Consider the following 23,109-nt stretch of genomic DNA (forward strand, 5'->3'; position numbering starts at 1 on the left):
AACAACAACAAAAACAACTACAAGAATATCAGCAGCAATAATAAGCCACAAATTTGAGTTTCAAAATCTGAATGGGCGCAGTCTTTGATGGGGGTATAAGGGGACACCCACTTGGTTTCGTTACATACCATTGTTGACTTAGATTTATTGTGAACTGCAATGTTTGTTACAAGAAACAAGATTCAGAAATATCACCAACATTATTGAGAGAATATAAAGCAACGGCGAAGATGTTTATGTTGACTGGGCGAGACTGAGAGAGGATCCAGATTGAGTAGATAATCGGACTCTCAAAAATATTGTAACTAAACTTCTGACAGTATCTGAGTAAAGTCTTGATATGGGAGCTCTATTCAATTCGAAACCGTTTTTTCTCAATTCAAGAGGGTACCCGCTATGCCAAATCTCGCGATAATTATATGTACTTTAATTGTGTACTGTACATTGATTACAAGAATAAATGGGTAGACGGATACAAAACAAATCGCAGACATGATATTTAGATGTACATAACCAGATTTGTATTTTAACAAGCATATCCTTTATTCTGATCTGATGTTAGCCCATATTCTCTCTAGGTGAAATCTACGCCCATGATTTCCACAAAACAGCTATATCGCCAGCCTCATTTTTTCAGTCGCTGCCATTTATGAGTTGTTACCGTCGTAACGGCAGAGATGAAAGTGAAGGAATTATCACAAAGTAATGTAGTGGGTGGTGTTGGGGAGTCGATAAATGAGACAACACTAGCTGGTCTAAGACAAGACAATATTTTGTACTGAGTGGGATTGTGTGTGTGTGAGAGAGGTTGTACTTGCATACATGTTTGGCTTGAGCACACAGTGGTATCTATCTGATAACGGTTTTCTTGTCGGTGTTTGTTGTTTGGTTTTATTTGGGGAACAACATGAAGAGGGAGAGAGCGAGAGAGAGAAACACATTAAATGATTCTGAGAGTGAGTTAAGACATTTAGTTAAGCATTGTTTTTATCGTTACTGTATTTTTGTCTTTTAGAAAGATTGATGTATTAAATTTACAGTTAAATTTGTCTTATAGCTGTGGTCTACAATATTTACTTAGAGTCTCGCCCAGTGTTGCCAGAATAGTTTCACCAAAAATCTCTGGATGTTCTCTCTCTAAATAAAACCAGAAAAACCCTAAATATTTTTTGTACCAAAAGTCACGGAGGAATTTATTGATAATATTTGGATTGTTAATGCTTTGGAATATGTGAAAAACCTTAAGACTTTAAAAAAGCCAGATCTTGCGGGGTAAAGCTAAATTGGCAACGCTGGTCACCATTAGTAGCCTTTTATAAGCTGTTAGCGTTGTTATACTAAATGTCTTGGGTGGTTGAGATAGGCGATGTTCGCAGCATTTATCCCGAAATTATAACCACATAATTTTTTACAGTTCATTTTTTTTTATGGTTCATTTTTATCTACACCTATAAAGAACACAGATTAATATTAATACATTATTTCTTTGCATCTTCCATTCGCCAAATGAGCGGAGAAGGCAATCGCCGGATGAAAACCTTAATGGAAGAACGAGGTTATGCAAGACACTGATATTATCGCTTTATATGGAAAGGATAATATTGGAATATTTAAATATTCTAAGTCGAATCGGACTCGACTTATTTTACTCCGTGTACTTCTTTTATTCTTGGCTAAGGTGGTTACACATAATGTTTTTTGCGTGCCATGGCATTTTCCTCTGTTCAGCAGATGTTTCTTTCAGTGCAATACGTTGTATAACAGATCAATTGAGAACCCATATTGATAGGTGTCTGAGTTTGCTATGTTGATAAATTTTATAAATTTTGGAAATTTGGGGAAAATGTAGATGGAGCAAAAACTGGATTACAAATTTTAGGATACTCTCAGAAAAATCAATCATGAAAGATTGGTGAAGGCATTGGAAACTAATCTTTAGAAATAATCTAGAGAAAATCTAGGAATTAAATAAATGCTTCTAAAAGTTCCAATCTTTCCAACTTAAAAGCAAACTTTGTGGTTGTTATTATCTTTGTTTTCATTTGCTTCATCAATTGAACTATCCGATTTTTTTTTACTGTGTGTGAAACCAATTTTCGTTTCCATTATGATAGCCTACAATCTCAATGCAGTTTTTAATCAAAACTCACAGACTTTTCTTTGTAAACCAACCAACCAAGCTAACGAAATCATAGGACCGGTATTACCTACCTATCAGTTTGTTTTCCTTTGGGAGATTTTTTTGCACTGCTTAACTTCCTTTGAATAAGTCAATGTTGTTCGCATTTTTTACTGAACTGTAAAACAAACGCTAGCATTCTTGATTACATTTGCATCACTAGTCGCATCGTTGTCCTTTTACTTCCGTTGCCTATATTATCACGTTTGGAAATCCAATTTTTTACTGGTTATCCTGTTGTAGGTGAATGTCCATTTTTCAGTGTGTGTGTGTGGCACTGTTTATTGAAGACTTGTTAAAACAGTCGTTTACTTTGTTAGCTCGTCAAAGCCAGTATCAGAAATGAAAGACATGATATCTTTTGAGTTAAAATATGCAGGCAAATGGTGATTATTTGCATAGATGCATCTGCTGCCAAGCCCATTGAATTGTTAACTAAGTAAAGATGTTGTAAAAGTTTCTGTGCAAAAAGGAGGAAGATTTTCAAACCAAAAAAGGAAGATATTGAATATCTGAAATCTAAAAGTGACGATAGAAGTGGGTTATATCTTGTTTATATTCACTATATATTAAAAATAGAAAAAATCTACAACCATACTCAAAAAATAGTAAATTTCGAAGATTCATGTCATAACTTTAATGAAGTAAAGCAGGGGTTAAGAACTTTCTTTAAAGTATAATTTCTTTATTTTAAAAATCTGAAATTGTGAGATCTCGTAATCTTTGATATTAGATCAATATTTTTTTGAGCCATAAAGTCTGGAGAAGCCTTGTCAGCGTTCTGCAGTCTGTCTTAAGAATGAGACCCCTTATTATCATAGATAGATGATAGACCATCTATTATCATGGATAAAGAGATAACCCTATGTTCTCATAGGATGTTCGTAGGAAATATGTATGTATGTCAGATTTAAGGTAGAATTCTTTGTATCCAATCCAATGGTTTTTTGGGTGTGCAATTGCATTTCTATATTCTCCACAATTAGCCTAATTTCAAAATTTGTGCTTCCTTCAGTTTTGTTTTCGTTAATCTCCATTATCTTTTAAAAGTTCAGTACAAGCTGTGGTATACATTACTCAGCTATTCATATACTGACCATTACGATAATGATGATTCCATAATGATGATTATTATGGCATATCCCCCTTATATATCCGGTATGGAGGCTTCACATATATGCCTGCCAGTGTTTATGTAGTTAAGAACTAAAGCCTGCCAAGAATGACAAAAACAAATGACACAAAATAATATATCATCACGGAAATGGTCATATGCTCTTTGTACAACGGATACACCTACATTCACAACAAACTGTCGAATGTTTGATAGATGTATAAGGACATGCATGTGTATGTGGGTAGTTTTACACCGTGTACTTTCAATACTTAAAAAATCGAAAAATATATTGATCTAATATGGAGAATTATACAACCTAAATTTTAGGATAAACAATTTACACATTAAGGACTGATTTCTTTCACAGAAAAAAATATCACCAGAATATTTCCAATTAAAAAGTTAATTGAAGTTGAATGTTTTTTCAATTAATAAATTAATTAATACAATTAACTTTTTAATCAAGGTAGAAACATTAGGTTAATTAAGTCAATGATTGAAAAGTTTAAAATTTTTACTTAAAAATTAATTGATAGAATTAACTTTTTAATCAAATTCTGAAGACTAAGTCAGTTAAAAAAAGTGATGAACATTTCTTAATCAAAATAAAAACTCTAAGCCAATTCAGAAAGTAGTTGAAAATAGTTACCTTTTTAAATAAAAAATTAATTGGGGTTTGCATTCAAGATCAATTAAATTTTTAATTGAATCAATTAAAAAATTAATTGAAAATTGCTAATGACATCAATTAATTTTTTAATCAAGGATTTTTTCTATGTCCAATTAAAACTGTGATTGATACTATCATTTTCGTGATTGAAGACATTTCAATTAAAAAATTAATTGGATCAATTAATTTCGTGATTGAATCAGAAAAAATATTTTTTTGTGTGTTGAAATAAAGGAATTGTATTCAATAGAAAGTTAATAATTTGCTTTAAATTTTTCAAATTAATTTTACGAGTACGAATCTTTGCAATTTTTGTCCCTCGTCGTATGTCCTTGAATTAAGGCATATATTCCTTAAAATAAAGAAATATATTTTTGATTTAAAGAAATACTCTTTATGGCATATTGAATGTTTGCATTAAAAATGAAAAATTCAAATATAGGCTAAGGGTATGATGACACTAGGCAAATATTTGACCGAATTCAGTGTGCAACTTTTTTCAAAGAGCATTTTCGAAGAAGCAGCATCTTTGGCTCGAAGTCAATATTAAAATCCTTAAGGCAAGCTCAAAGTCCTTGGATCCAAGTAAACTTTTTTTTGTGTAATTATAATATCAAATTTCTCTTTAAGCCCTCCAACGAAAAATCTATTAACATTCAAACCGGGAAGGTCTTTCACACTGAAAAATATATTTTACATTGAAAATTATGCAACGTAAATTTTAGAACTCAAAATGTACTAAAATTGAGTAAGACAAATTTGCTGAAAATAAAGATATTTAAACTAAAATAGAGTTTATAATATTTGCTTTAAATTGTTTGCTTTAATTTTGGGTAGTCGTCGTAGAAATTTGTCTCATATTAGAAATAAGGCAAATTTTCCTTATTGTAGAGATTTTAAAGTCTTGAATCTTATGGATTTTTATTGTAATGTAAACAAATATTTATAGTATTGATTTTTGGGAGCAAAGTAATACCATCAAGAAAAAAATAATCCCATCAGGAAGGCAAATGTTGGTTAATTTTAGAAATTTTAACTAAACTGTATTACAAACATGGAAGAATTTTACCCAAAATGGTATATTTTTAACTGTTTCGTAGAATTGGTAGAATTTTTGAAGTTTAGGTAGATTTTGCAAAATATTCTTCTCCAAATAATAGATACTTCAATTTTCTATAGAAATAACATTTTGAGAACCTTTTCTATAGAATTAAAATTTTGAAGGCATTTTTTTTATAGAAAAAATAGAAAAATTCTATAGAAATAAAATTTTGAGGAAATTTTTTTTTGGAAATAGAATTTTGAGGAAATTTTCTATAGAAATAGAATTTTCTACAAATGTAAAAATTTTTACAAAATTTTCTAAAAATTTGAATAAAATATTTTATAGAAGCAAAAATTGTCTAAAAATTTTCTATCGAAATAAAAATTTTGACACAATTCTCTATAGAAGTTAAATTTTGACAAAATTTTCTGTAGAAGGAAAAATATTGAAAAAATATATATAGAAGTAAAAATTTGGACAAAATTTTCTATAGAAATAATACTTTGAAAAAATTTCCTTAGAAGTAACTACTTTGCAAAATTTTATATAGAAATAAAATTTTAACAATATTTTCTATAGAATTAAAAATTTTGACAAAAATTTCTAAAAATTTGGATAAAATATTTTATAGAAGCAAAAAATGTTAAAAAAATTTCTATAGAAATAAAAATTTTGACAAAATTTTCTACAGATGTAAAAATGTTGACAAAATTTTCTATTGAAATAAAAATTTTGGTACAGATCTCTATAGAAGTTAAATTTTGACAACATTTTTTGTAGAAGTATAAATTTTGAGAAAATTTTCTATAGAGGTAAATATTTTGGCAAAAATATCTATACATGGACGAAAAAGACTGTTTTTCATATGTTTGGGTGTAAAAATTATATGTTTGGAACCCAATTTTTTAACACAATATTTTTAAGTGCAAGCATACAATGTTCCTAAACTAGCATAACATGTTTGGCACATATATGTTAATATGTTAGAACATATTATGTTTCGGACATAAAATGTTTGTAAATATAATATGCTTAGATGCAAATATATATTAATTTAGAAATAGCCTATAAACATATATGTTTTTAGAATGAGAGACCTAGAGAGTATGCTGCAAGTAAAATAATGGAAGTAACCAATTGGTGCCTTAGAAATATCTATACACAAAGAAAATTTCATTAACATTTTTTTCTACCAGTGTATGGCTAAGGTGAACCATAATATGTTTAAACAATACAAACAATATTTTGTTTGGACAAATTCTGAAAATATATATGCTTGAAACAAAATGTGTTTGGGGTATATGTTACAGAAGCGATTTTTTTTTGAGGGTGTAAAAGTAAAAATTTTGACAACATTTTCTATAGAAATAAAACTTTGAAAAATATTTGCGTAGAAGTAGCTATTTAACGAAATTTTTATATAGAAATAAAATTTTAACAATATTTTCTATAGCTGTAAAAATTTTGTGAAAAATTTTTATAGAAATGAAGTATTATTCAAACTTTCTATAAATTCAATATCTTTACAAGATTTCCATTGTTAGGAAGTTTTCCCTTTTTGTAGATGTAGTAACTTTCCCTTGTTGGTGCAAGCTGAAATCGTTATAACATTTAAAATTCGACTGATTAGCAATTCAAAGGATATTTATACACCCAAAAAATTGTCGCTAATAGGAGAGATCAAAATTTATAATATTGCAAATTCTGAAATAAACTTCTAAAATAAAATGAAAAAACATTTCTTTCGAAGAAAAACAATTTTTTCATACTAACCACAAAAATTTATTAAAAAATAAATTTCCAAATATAGATTTGCTTTTAAATTTGGTAGATTTTTGGTAAAATGTTCTTCAAAGTTTGGTAGATTATTTTTGGCACGAGAGGCAACCGTGATTACAAAATTTATCATTTGCTAAAGAAAATGTCATAGATTGAAATTGAGGTAAAACGCCATTATTTTCATCTTTATTTACATCTATAAGTTTTACTCTAAATTTTTTCAATGCAATGAGAAATGGTGTTAATACACTTTAGTGATTTCTTCTAGAAGCCTGTAAAGATGTCATGCAGCTAAGAATACGACTGCTGTCAATGAATTCGATAAATTGTTTGCGTGTGCATGTGTGTGTGTAAGTGGGGTTTGTTCTTTAGACAGGTCTTCTCGGGTGTTACTATTTCCGTTTCCTTGTTGTTGATCAAGTTGTGTGTTGTTTACTGCTGCTGATGATGAAGTTTTCTAGCTCACATGTACACAGAAAAAAATTTCACGAAAATTTTTCCAATTAAAATCTTAATTGAGTTTTAAAAAATATTCAATTAAAAATTTAATTGATTCAACAAATTTTTTAATTGAAATAAAAATCAATCACACAAATTAATAGTATCAATTAAATATTTAATTGGATCAATTAATTTTTTAATTGACTGTCAATTAATTTTTTAATTGATACTATCAATTCTGTGATTGAAGACATTTCAATTAAAAAATTAATTGGATCAATTAATTTCGTGATTGAATCAGAAAAAAAATTTTTTGTGTGTATGGGAACATCGTTACTTTGGATAACTGTTGGCATCTAATATAAATGAATTTGTATGAGTGTAGATGTGTAGGTGTTTGTGTGTGTAATATATCACCATGGTTGGTTGATAGCCTAAACGTGTACTTTTTCCTTATATGCAATAGGTCTTGTCTATGTATGTGCGTGTTTTTGTGTGCTTCGAATTTTTGTTTCTTGTTTTTTTTTTTTTGTTTACTGAGGCTAATAAATTCCTTTATATTTCATTTTATTTCTCAATATTCTGGACCAAAACGGAATGTTTGTTATTCTTCTCTTTTTGAAGAGCTACCATACATGGTCGAAAGAACCAAAAGACCATTCATCATCGTTCCAAACACACACAAATTATGCAGAAATACATACATTATTCTCACATGGTCACGTTTAGTAGCTTCCCCATAGACATATGTGTAAAATATAGTAAAACGCTTCTTGTAAAGCCCATGACTAGGCCAAAAGGGAAAATGTAAACTGGACCAAGTCTATTCGCATAATGTGTGTTCTGTAATGAATTGGAATGTATGAGATTTTCAATATAAAGTTTAGTGCTATTTACCATACATGGAATAAGAACTTACGCTTTGTAGGTAGACACATATATAATTTAAGACCTTCCTAGAAAGGAATATATATACATAAAAAATGTAATAATCGGATAAGTCATAAAAATGACCATAAAAGGTTAACAAGGAAAAAAAACCATCACTTTTTTGCGAACAATCTAGAGATAGGTTTTGTTGTGTGATTTGAGAGCAGACAAGATGTACAAATTCGGTAATATCGATGGCATGCTAGAAAAGTAAGTTTATGTTTTATTTCTATGATATGCCTGCACGTGTGGATACGCAATTTGTAGTTAAGGTGTAAAATTCATAATAAAAAAAACTAACTTTATACACACAAAGAAAAATACTATTCTTAGGAAGGAAGTTTTAAAGTATTTTCTTTTTGGTTATGCAAAACAAAACCCTGTTTACCAGTTGAAATAAATTAAACGGAGGAGAGAAGAAAGACGTTGCCTTGAAATTTTGAAAAAAATACTACTCGGACTTTATGAAAAATGAACTAATATTTATTGCAAAAATTTTATTTTGTTTTAGTTTATTTTTAAAATTTTGTAAGAAATTTTCCACAGCCCAACGATTGATTCCTTATTCCAAGTATGTCTCAAAAATTTTACGAACTAAATGGGAGTAAAAGTTTAATGACATACAAATTAGTTCTATTCTAACTAAAACAGAAGAAGTTTTTCGTACACTTCTAAAAAATAGTAAGACTGAACTACAGCTTGACAAAAATGGGAATGATCTGGCGCCTAAAATTGTTTCTTTATTTTTAGTTCATTTTTTCTTTTCGAGAAAGATGCATTTCGTAAATGGTAATTAAAAATCCAAAAATGTCGGAAAATTTTCGTTAATTTAATGAATCTCAAAATTTGGAATTTAGTTCAATTTTTTCACGATATAGTTCATTTTTCCCATAATGTTGGTTAGTTTTTTTTTCTGTGCAGTGTTGACTTCTTTAACCCCTAGGCAGCGCAAGTTTCATCAGATTTGCATGAAATTTTGAGTATAAAAATTATTTATATATGCCCCCATACAACCTAATTTTACAAATTTTTGATATACCCTCTGTGTAAACAGGTTCCCATGTTCAATTTTTTGAGGATCAAGACAGAGCAATTTTCATAGGATTTCTTTGACATTTAGTATGTAATATTATACATATATTCTCTCTTAGTCCTAAAAAGTTTCTATTGATCCATAATCTGATACGGTTTACATATAAAACAACTTTCAGATTTAAAATTAACTCAATTTTTTACGTGGGCATAAATATCAAAGTCCCATACAAACCCATCTCTGGATTTTGTTACTAAATTATTGAAGGCTCATAATTCCTACGATTTTGAAATTTTAGATACACCCAGAGAAGCAATATGATCACCTCAAACATGTTTAAAGAGCAAAATGTTAGTTTTGGGTGGTGGTTTTCGCAACCATATTATTTTCTCGGAAATCATGTATCTGATTTCGGCTAGCAGGTTATATTTGACGAGAAAATAACATTTTAGTGACAAGCATGTTACATGGCCACCATACAAATATAACATTTTGCTCTTGAAACATGTTTGAGGTGATCATATTCCTTCTCTACGTGTACATTGAAGAGGCCCTTCTTTTCTTTAACCGTGAAAAATGATAATTAAGTCTAATACATTTTCTTTAATTTGTCGAAAAATATTTACTTATATTTGTGGAAAAATATTTATTTATATTTGTAAAATATTCCAAAATTAACCTCACTTTTCTATTATTACTCAAAATTTTGCTTATTGGTTGGTTCACTATTTTTTTTGTGTTAGATTTCATTCCTCAGAAGAGAAAAATCTTCTTTCAGTGAAGATACTCAGACAATGAAATCTGCAAATCGGTTTATAGGGGGATTATACAAAAACATCAGTTGATAGGTGTGAAATAATCGCCTACCTGATAATAATTGTCTGGACAAAGTTACATGATATATCTTTTTTCCTTCAAATTCAAACCCCAAAGAAAAAATACTTTTTGCCGGAACGAAATTTTAGAAAAAAGCGAAATTCACCTTTCTTAAAAAATACTTTCTTTTGGAGCAAATAAAACCGATTTTATGATAAGCCATTCAACTCTGAAACTCTAAACTTTTTGATTTTAAGGAAAAATTTTTAGCGTCAAAAGAAAATTTTGCCTAAAATTTCATTTTCCTCACAAAAGTAAACTCTTCTTTCAGTGTAGGGCGAGGGTGGGCGGCCGTTATCCAAAACTATATTTGTCTTCCGGGGAATTTCACCTTTCTCAGTTGTACCCTCATAATTTTTTAGGCTTTTGTGTTGTTTGAAGAAAATCTACACATATGCTCTGAGGTCTTTATCAAAGGCTTTCTCATAGGGGAGCGAGTTTATGAAATGTGTAGCTTTGTTAATAACAAATGCAAACATTTATTTGTTGAACGTGCAACATAACAACAACAACACATCGATATGTGTGGAGAAAAATTCCATATTGGAATTTGAAACGTAGAACCCAGGGCGAATGTGAAACGATTGCATTTGTTCTGGTTGTGTATGTGTGAGCATACCCCATAAAAAATACAAATACTAACAAAGCCCAATTGTTTGAAGTAGGTACGATGTTTTTGCACCATTTTTGTTTTTTTCTAGATTTACTAAATTTTTTTTCCTCCAACCAAATATGAAAAAATCGAGAAAAATAAATCCGAGTTTCAAACACAGCCAATGGTTCGAAACGCTGAATCGTAATGAATTTCCGTTTGTTGATGCTTTTACAATCAGAAAATATAACAAAAGTTCATTTGTTTGTTTGGTTTTATTTTTCAGAATACAAACACAGAGTGAAATATTTATAAAAGTTTTTGTTAAGCAAAGACCTTTGCTTTGTTAAAAGTACTATAGAAAAATCTAATAAAAATTCAATAACATTACCTTGATTATAAAAATAGAAAATACAGACACGCAGCCAAGGGCATATCAAAAATCTAAAGCTGGAGAAAATGAAACGTTGTGTTGAGAAAAAGTAACAAAATGTATCGTTAACTCGGCAGCTGGCTCGATTCATCTACCAGTGCCACAGGTTTTACAACCAATAGTCACATATCTTTGGGAATTTTGTTAACGTTGTCGTGATTTCGATTTGGCCCTGCAGACTACCGTTCTAGTCTGCATGCGTGCGTGCGTGGGCTTTCGCAAGTTTGAATGCGGGCAACGTGCCCGCAACGTGTGTGTGTGGGTAGTTAACGTGGTTTAGTGTATCCTTCTCGTAATTCATTATTCAGTATCAACTTCTAGTATTGGAAAACTTTTTCTCTGAATTCTTTGTTTTGCCATTAGAAGTTTTTTGCCTTCCAACTTTATTTTCTTGTTAACTTTCCACGGGATTTTCTTTGGGTTACCGGCTGCTGTTATTGCTGCAATGCAATCAAATACCAGCCGTGCTACATTGAGTGCACAGTCATCGGGAACACCATCGGCATCAACAATTTCATCATCTGGCAAGGTAAGTAAAATTGAAAACATATTAAAATACAAACACAAAATACATACAAATTTTCATAATTATGATTAAATGGATAGACATAATTGCGTATGGAAAATTTCTAATAATTTTAAATTTAGATATAGTTATCTCAACACATTAGATGCTAAAAAAAACTTTCCGAAATGCATTTTAGGCTGATGTAACACAAAAATACTGTCTAAGGATTTTCATTAAAAACCACTCTTTTTCGTCAGTCAGCCGAGTTGCGATCTAAGACCAATAATTATGTTAGACAGGTTTTTGTCCAAAGACTTACTTGACAGAATAATGGGACATTTTTGTTTATTATGCTAATCTATCTTTTGAATGCTTCTTCTATTTATCACAAAATACCAAAATTCCTCATTAATTCAAACTTCCATTTGTCCATTTTGTCATCACATTTAATGATAAACTAACGATCATAGTTTCTTCAAATTTTCCCTCATTTGTTGCAAATAATGCAATCATTAGGATGCATTTGAATTACGCGCTCGTGACTTGAAACATACCAGCATATGACCCACTCACACTAATCCCTGCAAACATTTGCTATCGAAAGTGTATCGAAGTAGTTTCGCCCTGGAAGATAAAACTTTCATAGGCGATATCATTTTCTTATCGAGTTTGTGTCCCCGTTCGGGAACAAATGTCCCACTACACGATAGTGTTCTCGGGGAATCGGTGACTAAAAGAAGTCAAAAAAGCGATAGTAATTTTTTAAAAAATAAAAATGATGATCGACCGCCCCGAGCATAGACCTTATAATACATAGATGATCCACTATTCTCTTTAAAACAATGTGTCAGTTCCAAAAATTAATTTTCTGACATTTCGTTTTGATTTTTTCGTAAAGAGTCAGTCCCAAACATTAATTTTCGTGCATTTGCTTTTGTGTTGTTCGTAAAGAGCAATGCTGCTCAAAATTAAATTTCGTATTTTCGCGGTTTTGGTCACAATTTTTTGTTCAAATATGAACTTTTTATATATTAATTTATTTATAAATCCCCTGTTGCATCATAAACGTTCTAATTTTGTGTAAAATTGGCAAACTACAAAATGGAAAACGAAAGAGATTGTAAGCGTGCTCTTATTTTTCTCGTTTATTCTTAATCTTCGGAACTGTCAAACATAATTTGACACCCATGGCTCATCTATGTATTATAAGGTCTATGGCCCCGAGCATTAAACTCGGAACCTTTCGTTTTCAAGTCAGAGGCTCTCCCTCTGTGCTACCCACGCTCGTTGGTTGATAGTTGCTTTTTACACACATGTACTCTCAAACAGCTGCTATTGAAAAATTCGCTATGTCGATGTATGGAGTCTATATTTAGATTTTTGATCGCTGTTAGAGTCGAATTTGTTTCGTAACGGTTTCCGTTCCCCACGTGCTAGTTGTTTTTATTGTTGTTGTGCTTGAGATTTTACTACCAGAAAACTTCCTGGCGATCGCAAGTAGTGACATTTTAGCGAAAGACGATAAAACAATCACCCAAATGCTTGCAGGGATGTTTTCAGCAAAGCAAATGCAACAGCGTGTGTATGCGAGTTTGTGTGTGTGGGGTGTGCACGTGTTTTCGTTCAAAAGCAGGAGTACGGAAGTGTCATAAAGGAAGTCATACGAATGAGACGATATCACGACTTTAATGAGAAACGGAGATTTTTATTATGCGTTCGTAAAAAAAACATTTGCGGGATATTTTTCCTTTGTGATTTTTTTTTTGGGTTGGAAATTGGAAAATCTAAATTGAAATTTCACACGGAAATGCTGCTATTAAAGCTAATTACCATAGAATTTCAAGTATGAGAAAAGACATGGTCTAAATTAACCCCTGATACTAATGGATAAATGTTGGGATTTTAATCAGATAATGGAGGAATAGGACGACTTAAACCTTATTTTGTAGATTAGTGTAGAGCGCGCTTTTTAAGCAAAACTTCAGTTACTTAAAAAATAAAACCAAGGTATATCTCCACCTCATAAAGTAACATCAGACTCGGGAACTGAAATCGAGGGTATGCCTTTATCAATCAATAGGCTAATAAACACTATATTCGGTATGAGTCCATATTAACTTAAGAATTAAAATTTCTGACAAATGGGTTGAAAATTATTCCTTTTATATAATCATCAGAGAACTGCAACCGGTGGCTTTTTTTTTTGTATTGCAATCTTACCCACAAAATGTCTGTGGCAGTGAGTAAGACACCAATTACCATGCGATCTTTTACATTGATACAAATGCGAGAATAAAATCACCACTAGTATATAACAATGTTCGTATGCAGTGTCTTGCAATCTTAAACCAATCGACATCGTAACAACGCTCGGTAAACAAAAAACGAGTGTGGCACTTAAGTGTGATTGCACTCAACAACAACAATTACCAGCAGTTGGCATTAGCTTGAGAGAGTACCAAATAAGAGAATACCAAACTGCTGCGATATGGGTAACAAATTTGTGTGATTGCTTTACTACGGTGTTTTCGAGAGGCCAACACTCATACTAACAAACACCGACAGTCGTCGGTTGCATTGGATATTGGTGGTTGAAATTTTTTTTTTACCAATTGGCGTTTTAAGATGGCAAATATTGATGTTTACTAAATACAGTGGTCGGTCGCGGTAGATCGCAGCCTTTCTCTGATAATCATCTTTACTCTGGTATATTCCAAATTTAAAGATCACGTACGAGCACTTTCACCATGTCATGTAGTTTGACAGACGGACGGACGTCTTTAAGTCGTCTAAAATATTCACATTGACAAAAAAATAAGAATTTTTATATTATTGAATCATATGTAATAAAATATAAGAAAGATTTTTAATAACTTTCTAACCAAGGCATAACTTTCTTATGGAAAATTTAAAACAAAAAAAATATATTCATGCCTTTCAGCTCTCAGTGATATAAAAGAATTTTCTCTGTTACCTTCTTCTTGCTGGAAATAAAAACTTTTCGCCAATGCTTTTAAGTATTTTTGTTGCCACATAATGAACGGGCTCTTAAAATTAACTTCAAGTACAGCACATTCTTCTGAGATAATTTACAATTTAGTTTTGCAAGAACATACATTAAAGAGAAGAAAGTGTCAAAGTGGAACGATATTTCCGTTTCCGTTAAAAATGACTACTAAACGAGAAGCAAGCGATGGCTTGGTGTCGAGAAGAAGAAAAGTACAGGAAAAAGTTAAAAAAAAGAATGAACATAAGAGTTCGGGTATGTTGAGAATATTAACTGTCAAACAGACTTTATGAACATTGCTATGGCTCACCGAAACACACACATACCTACGTGGAAGCAAAGAGAAATGTTTATAAACAAGAGTCACATAACAAAAAATGTGAATTAAAGAAATATGTACTTTTTAACAAAGAACAACTCAGTGAAGAAGTATAAAAAATACCGTAACTCTAACAACAATTTTTGCTCACGTTGTTTGTTCTCAGTTTTCCTTATTTCGTATGGAAGACAAAAAAAAAACAATTGAAAATTGAAGACATTTCTCCCCAATGGCACTCAACTTAAAATTGCATAGAACATAGAAAAAACTATGCCAGAAGCAAGGAAACAACATTGTGGCTCTTTTGGCTTTGGTCGCAATTAAAGATGAAACCAAACTGGCCTGTCACTCAGACAATGAGGATGAAAAAATGCGAGAATGTTAGATGGGAAAAGGCGCAACGTTTACATAGGCACACTTTTAGTTTTTGTTTTACTCTCTCACTCTCTCCAAACTCTTCCCTGTAGAGATGAGTAAGTGAGTGGTATATTGTATATTTTGCTCTCTCTCAAGATTAGCTTTAAATTGTTAGCAAACATATCTACGGTCCTTCAAATTTCATGGTTTTTAATAATAAAAATTTGCTTGATCCATCCATGGATCTGTCTATATACTTCGTGGTCCCAAGGATGAACAAATGTGAACTTCTTAAATAGTAAAGATCCATTGTTGACGTAGACTCTTTTATAGCTTACTCTCTCTCTCTTTCTCTTTATTAAGTCTTTAATCTATAGATGTGTAAATGACAATGTAGAAAACCTTAAATTGCTAGTAAGCAAATACACGTTTCCAATAATAAGCATTTTTGATTGTTCTGACAACTGAATCTTGGGAGTTGCGTGGAAATTTTTATCATAATTGAGTAATAAAATTGGAAAATTCACTTGTATAGACAACTTTTAAAAATAAAACCAGTTTCTAAATTTTCTAATTTTAATCAGTCATTAACGGATCGCCATAGTCCGTACAAATGTCTTTTACAACACAGAAAAAAATATCACCAAAATATTTCCAATTAAAAAGTTAATTGAAGTTGAAAATTTTTTCAATTAATAAATTAATTGATACAATTAACTTTTTAATCATGATAGAAACATTAAGTTAATTAAGTCAATGATTGAAATTTTTAAAATGTTTAATTAAAAAATTAATTGATACAATTAACTTTTTAATCAAATTCGGAAGACTAATTCAGTTAAAAAAGTGCTGATTTTTTTTACTTTTTTAATTAAAAATGTATTTCAAACAATCATTTGTTAATCCAAATAAAAACTCTAAGCCAATCTAACTAAGTAATTAAAAATAGTCACCTTTTTAAAAATAGTTACCTTAATAAATTAATTGCGTTTTGCAATCAACATCAATTAAATTTTTAATTGAATCAATTAAAAAATTAATTGAATTTTGCTGAAAAAATCAATTAATTTTTTAATCAAGAATTTTTTCTATGCCCAATTAAAACTGTGATTGGTACTATCATTTTCGTGATTGAAGACATTTCAATTAAAAAATTAATTGGATCAATTAATTTGGTGATTGAATCAGAGAAAAAATTTTTTGTGTGAATGTCACTAAATCCGTGTGTAAATGTCCAACCTTTCTTTGCTCGCCCGTGACACGTCGCCCACGTTTGCATCTCTGTATAGATTTCTTGGTTCCATAATTTGTTTTTAGCCAAATATAAAGATGTGGTAGTGAGAGACTGAATGTCTATAAAGTGGCTTGGCAAACAATAAAAAGAAATTCCTCAGTTCACATCTCTGCTTTAATACTATTCGTCTTCTTCAGAGTCGTTGTTGCTATTGTTGTTTTATCCCCATTAACAAAAGGACCACACGAATGTCCCTTGGCACTTTCTAAAGAAGAGATTGTGTATACCAAACTACCCATCATCGTCTGAAATGTTACTCCTTGAAAAGGTCCTCATGAAAATCATCTATGTCTCAAAAGCATTAGGCGATGCTCTTTTTTTCCTAAAGGAAGACTTTGTCTGGGCAGGGCGTGAGGTCATTGTAGGTTTTTTTGTGCTGTAGTTGTTTTTAACATTGGATGATTTGTGATGAAAGCATATGGACAGTTGTTATTTGATGAGCATTAATGAATTTTATTAAGAGTTCATATGGGTCGGACCTTTATTAGAGAGTTGAGAGAATATTTAAATATTTCGAGAGGAAATTGCATTACAAAGGAATTTTATAAATTTTGTTGCTTTTTATAATGAGGTGGTACACTTTTTTTAGACCAAGTCATATGAAACAATGGGGAACAATATCAAACAAATAACCTAAATTTCTAATTCGGGTAAAAATGGAAGAATTCTTTAATTTTTATTTTTATTGTGCTTAAATTACGTACAGAACAAGAATTTATTCTTATGATTACAGTGCAGAGATTTTGATGGCCAATAACAATACCCTTGGATTACTTAAATGAAAATAAAACTAAGTTTAAACATAAAAAATTCGGCAAAAATACAGCGAGTCCAAACTGCGTTTCATATTGCGATGAAACCACTTAGAGAAACACTCAGAAATGTCACCAGTTTTAGTGAGAGGTGATAATCCACCGCTGTTGATGTTTTTGTCGAAACTGGGATTGAACCCTTGATCCTTTTTATGTTATTGCAGCACGATGACTTTCAGAGGTTTATATAATCTGTTTTTGCTGTATGTAATGTAGTTGATCCTTGGTAAGATTCGCACCAAGCTAATTTTCTATCAAATGTATTTAGTGACCCTTAAATGGGATATCTCCTTTGAAGTATGAAGAATGATCAGATACATTTTGCAAAAATTTATAAATTTTTATTTGCCACAACTTCTTTCTCTTTACTTTACTCGTATTAGAGATTTTGAGTTGAGCTTGATAGGAAAATAATTTCCGTTTCTGCCTTCAGTGACATGTGTATTTTTTTTCTCGAAATGACATAAACTTCGCTGCCATCTAGAACATTTCCGAGTCTACCCATATTTCTAAAGATGATGTGAACTGTCAACATATCCTCCTAAAGGACCACACATCAAATTCATTATCGTTATCAGCAACTACGAAACATTTATTCAGCATTGACAATCGGCCACGCCATCACAGTCAAAATGTCTATTTTCTTTTGTCGAAGCTATCTCTAGGCTAACATTCTCTGGACAGGCATGTTCACTAGTTTGTTGTTTGTTCGTTGAGTGTGGTTTAGTGTAAGGCCCAGTGTTGCCAACTCCCCAAGGCCAAAAAGCACCAAAAATATATTCTAAATTCTAACATACCACCTTCCACCACAAAATCGAAAATTAAATGCTCTACCACAAAAAAAAAAAAAACTTCCGAAGATGTACCTATTATAGAACTTTTGTGAATTGAATTTTAAGACGTTAAGGTGGGTATTAAGATCGAGTTTAGCTGCTAAAATAGTCATTTTTTGACAATTACAATTTCTTTAATAATTCATTTAAGGAATACAAACTTTGTGAAAATTTGCTTTTGGCTATTCCCCATCAAGTTATAATAAAATTTGCAGCAAATATGCATAATTTTATGCCTTTTTTACTGATATAGTTTTCACTTTAGCGGCAAAACTCGAACTTAGTACTCACCATTATGAACCGCTATTCAAGTATACACTTTGATCAGTTTTAATGCTTTCGTCCAATTCATTTTGATCAGTGATGTTTTTCAACTTTCAAAATATTAATATATGAAAGGAGTCCATATTAATATATGGAAGGAGTCTTATGTCAGTTGTGCGTGCTTTTGTGAATTTAATACAAACGTTTTTAATGACGTCTTTACCAAATTCGAAAATTCGACACTCATCGCTCGACTTTCCTACAGAATACCCTAAATAACAATATTAATTAAAAAATAATCAATACCAACTTCATAACAATCAAATTCTATATTTGACAATAAATTTGAGTTTCTTCGGCTCTTGAAAGTCTAATCAAAATGTTTGTATCAATTAAACTTAATACTGTTCAAAATAAAAAAAAGCACCAAAAGCACTAAATGAAAATGCCAGAAAGCACCAAGTTGGTGCTTTTTTTGAAAAGGCACCGAAAAGGCAATTTGGTGCTTTTTAGAAATCAAAAAGCACTAAATTTGGTGCTAAAAGCACCAAATTGGCAACACTGGTAAGGCCAGATGTGTTGAGTACTTACATTCAAAAGTCTTGTGTGAATGGTTTGGGAGGGGGGAGCGCGGAGAAGATGTGTGTATTTAAGTGATTGAGTGACTGCCCTTGTTCTCCGTGAGAGTGTTATTATTTGAAAATGAAATGAATTTTCAAATACCAACAGTAAAGAGGGTGGAGAAGTGTGAAGTCCACGCTCTTTTTAGTTTTGTTGAAATCGATTCGTGTTTGCTGTTTGCAAAGTCCTGTCAATGTTGTCAGAGAATATGTGAATGTCATGCATTGTGTACGGCAAGAATAGTTTATGGCATAGACATCAGGACATAATCTTCATCATAGCCATAGCCATCACCATCATCATCACCACTTTGATTGCCGTTGCTATTGTCATACTTCCATTAGTTGGTTGAGCGAATCAAGTGTCCTTTATCAATTCATAGCCCCCATAGTTTTACACTGTGAAATCTGTCTCCTTTTCATATTCATGTCCATTTCTTGTTGTGGATTTTCTCCTCCTTTTTTTATTATTTTTACAGTTTGTTTTTGTTTGTTTGTTTGGTTAGGTGTTACTGTTGCCTATCTTTGCTTTCTCTTTCACTGTGGTTTATGCCAAGTTCCAGAGAGAGACATGAAGGTTATGTGTCACAATTCTATTTATGATGCCCTTAGGCCAGATTCTCGTTTTGTTACATTTCGTTTTGGGAATCTTTTTATTTTTTGTTGCTTGATTCGGTTGCCTAGAATAGCTGTCACATTGAATTTTAACTTTTGATTTTACTTTCCATTCATTCCCTCCTCACATACGATTGGTCAGATGCTACCAGCATCTCTAGCTTTTTATTCCTGAACTACGGACTTTGTTTATTTATCTTGAACTTCGAGTGGTTACACTTTGATGAAAATAATGACAGAAATGTCAGTTTTTTCGTTCTTTTAAATGGACAAGATTTCAATTTTCTTTGACATTTGTGTGGGACCTTTGATTGCTTGATTTGCTACGTAGATGGGGGTTATTTGCAATGGAAGTGATCCTAAAAAGGACTTTGAGAAAAATAGTTGTTGGATTTGTATGGTCGATTGGTGTTGAGTGACACACAAGTGGTAGTGGGCAGATAGAGAAGAACAAAAAATAAATCCCCAGGTTTGAGAATATTTGAAATTATTATCGGCAGATTGTGGTTCTAAGCATCACTAAAACCCATAATGCAGAAATGGTTAGCAAGAACATTGGCAAAAAGCCTATGGTTTTGGTTTAACACACAAATAGTTTTGGACCCGGTAATTTCTAAAAATTATAACAGGACGGACCAGGACTAGCTACATTAACAAACATAAACTAGCATAATTTGAATTCACAATCTTGTCTGTTTTAAAGGTCTGCATGGGAAATTGCCAATCCATTACAATGAGGGAAGTGTCAGTTGAAGGCATAGATTGCAATTTGTAATAAAGAAATTGGCAATAACACATCAGTGATCATTATTCGGATTCTTGGCACAGTCTCCGGTACATACTTCTGCCTAGAGAATGAAGCCAACGCCGAGTGTAGCCGCCGCTGATTAATTTATGTCTGACGGCGCCACCACCGATTACACCATGAAGTCTGTTCATTAAAGCTGTCAATGTTTATGAAGGGAAAGTTACTAATAAATGTGATTTTATGAGCACAAAATTAAACATTTCTCAATTAAAACATATTAATAATGCTATCATTCTTGGATTGGTTAATCAAAATTTTGTACAAACGATATGTTAATGGCCAACTTAAATATCACGATTAGTTGCCCAACTAATCTAACTAATCATTCAAAAGCAATTTCGCAGAGAAAATTATCTTTCCCTTAGGTGGGTATTCAGTTCGAGTTTAACCGCTAAAATCAAAAATAAATCCGTAAAAAAGTACAAAATTATACCTCTTTGATGCAAATTTTATTATAACTTTATGGGAAATAGCCCAAAGCAAATTTTCACAAAAGTTTATATTCTTTAAAATTGATTATTAAAGAAAAGCAATCGTGGCTACACTCGAATTTAATACCCACATTTGGATACGAACCTATCTAAGAACGTCAAGATCACAAAGCCAAAAAGAAATGCTCAATTTGTGGGTATACTACAAACATGGAGGATTTCCTCTTCAAGAAATGAGGTAGTATTCTTGAAATGATCAAATTTGGTAGGATGGAACGGAATTCTATGAGAGAATCCATAGAATCATTCTATATTCATTATATTCTTTAAAATTTATTATTAAAGAAAAGAAATCGTGGCTACACTCGAATTTAATACCCACATTTGGATAGGAACCTATCTAAGAACGTCAAGATCACAAAGCCAAAAAGAAATTCTTAATTTGTGGGTATACTACAAACATGAAGGATTTCCTCTTCAAGAAATGAGGTCGTATTCTTGAAATGATCAAATTTGGTAGGATGGAACGGAATTCTATGAGAGAATCCATAGAATCATAGACCCGGTTATAATACGGGTTCACATGATAAAGTCTAAGATTCAATTCGGCTTTCGTAATAAAGTTCCTTTATGGACACCTTAGTAAAATAAGAAAATTTTTTAAAATAGAGGGTGCAAATTTATGGACTACTAGAAATCTGTGTGAATCCGCCTAACCTATTATAGAACCACTTAGGGACCACTTTTGATATAAATATTAATACATCATAGTCCATCTTCAATATTGAGATATCCTCTAAAACTCATCAGAAACAATCTCTGCCTTGATGTAATTTTTCTTTTAAGTTATCCCTAAAGCAAATACAGTGCGAATATATTTTTTATTCAAAATTTTCTATCGAAGAAACGCACATTTTTCCCTTGGGTGTTAAAGCAAAAACTGGAAATGTTAAAATTTCCCTAGAGACATCGAAGACTTCTTCGAATCCATCCTCTTTATATTATTTGGCTCTATAAATGCCCTCAGATTTAGTTGTTTCCATTCCTTGTCATTTTCTTCGTTTTTTCTATGCTTAATTTTACTTAATTTAAATAAACTTTCTGCATTATTAATAATTTCCTGAGTAATGCCTCTCGAGATGGGGGTCAATTCTCTAGCGGACACCCACTTAAACTTATGTGCCGTTTTGTCCGTGTGTTCTGCTGGTTGCCTCTCCATAAATGTTGTTTATGAATGGTAAACGAATGATAAAAAATAATGACAGTGCATAAAGTTGAGTAGCTAAAAAAGTAGAAAAAAAACCCAACGAAAAAATCCTACTTCAACAATACATTCACGGTCTAAAGGATCTCGAGCAAGTTAGTGAGTAGATGAGAGCGGAGCCGAGAGTGTAGGCTATATAAGTATGGCATACTGTGTGTTTGCATATGGGTGTGAATACTTAATCAACACACGCATTCACATGTATGAAAATCTACACGCATACATGTGAGCACACAAACACGCGCCAGATTGAAAAGTTTGCAGAGAAATATACGCAGACAGCATCAGCAGGAGCCTGCATTCCTTGCAAAAAAAAAAAAATAGAAAAACACCCGCTTATACAACACAACGACCGTGGCAGCAATAGAGTAGAGTAGAACCCATCAAGCCAAGGACCAATGTAGGAATTTCAAGTGTAGTATTTGGAATAAAAGCAATAACAACAACAACTACAACTACAACGAACGACGACGATGGACAATAACAACAAATTTACGCTAGTACTTACGCCAAAGCCTTCCAACCAACCAGCCATTATTGCAGAGAACTGCCAACTTTCATTGAGCCTCAATGTTAAATCGTATTAAAAACATACCTACTACCTATACCATTAAAGTTATTCTCACTCTCTCTCTCTCTCTCATACACACTCACTCGGTTAATGGAGAGTCTTAACAGAGAACCTTTGTTTATTTGTACTCTAACTTGTTTCTGTTATTGGATGTTAAGCCAAGAGCGCAAAATCTCCCACAAAGTGGAGACTTTAAAGGTTTTCTCTTCAACCCCCTCACCATCACAACCCAGATTTTGAGGATGAATTTAATGTAGCTATCTCTGGTTAACATATACGAATGCTAGAGCTTATTTTGATACCACTGTTGT

The 23,109-nt window shown here is 31.7% G+C and overlaps 2 protein-coding genes across 5 annotated transcripts in view; one reads left to right on the forward strand and one right to left on the reverse strand.

Annotated features, from left to right (window-relative positions):
* The window catches only part of slpr (mitogen-activated protein kinase kinase kinase slipper), a 224,707-nt gene that overhangs the window by 20,610 nt on the left and 180,988 nt on the right, over nt 1-23,109 (reverse strand). The gene's annotated exons all lie outside the window — the stretch shown is intronic.
* The window catches only part of sdt (MAGUK p55 family member stardust), a 184,122-nt gene continuing 172,113 nt past the window's right edge, over nt 11,101-23,109 (forward strand). For 2 of the 3 annotated variants that reach the window (XM_075298456.1, XM_075298457.1), the window contains exon 1: nt 11,101-11,624. In XM_075298456.1, the coding sequence (XP_075154571.1) occupies nt 11,541-11,624 (84 nt within the window). In that variant the 5' untranslated portion in view covers nt 11,101-11,540. The remainder of the gene's footprint in view (nt 11,625-23,109) is intronic. The other variant, XM_075298459.1, reaches the window with a different exon arrangement.

The sequence above is a fragment of the Haematobia irritans genome, chromosome 3 (assembly GCF_050003625.1).
Source record: "Haematobia irritans isolate KBUSLIRL chromosome 3, ASM5000362v1, whole genome shotgun sequence".
In the NCBI taxonomy this organism is placed as follows: domain Eukaryota; kingdom Metazoa; phylum Arthropoda; class Insecta; order Diptera; family Muscidae; genus Haematobia; species Haematobia irritans.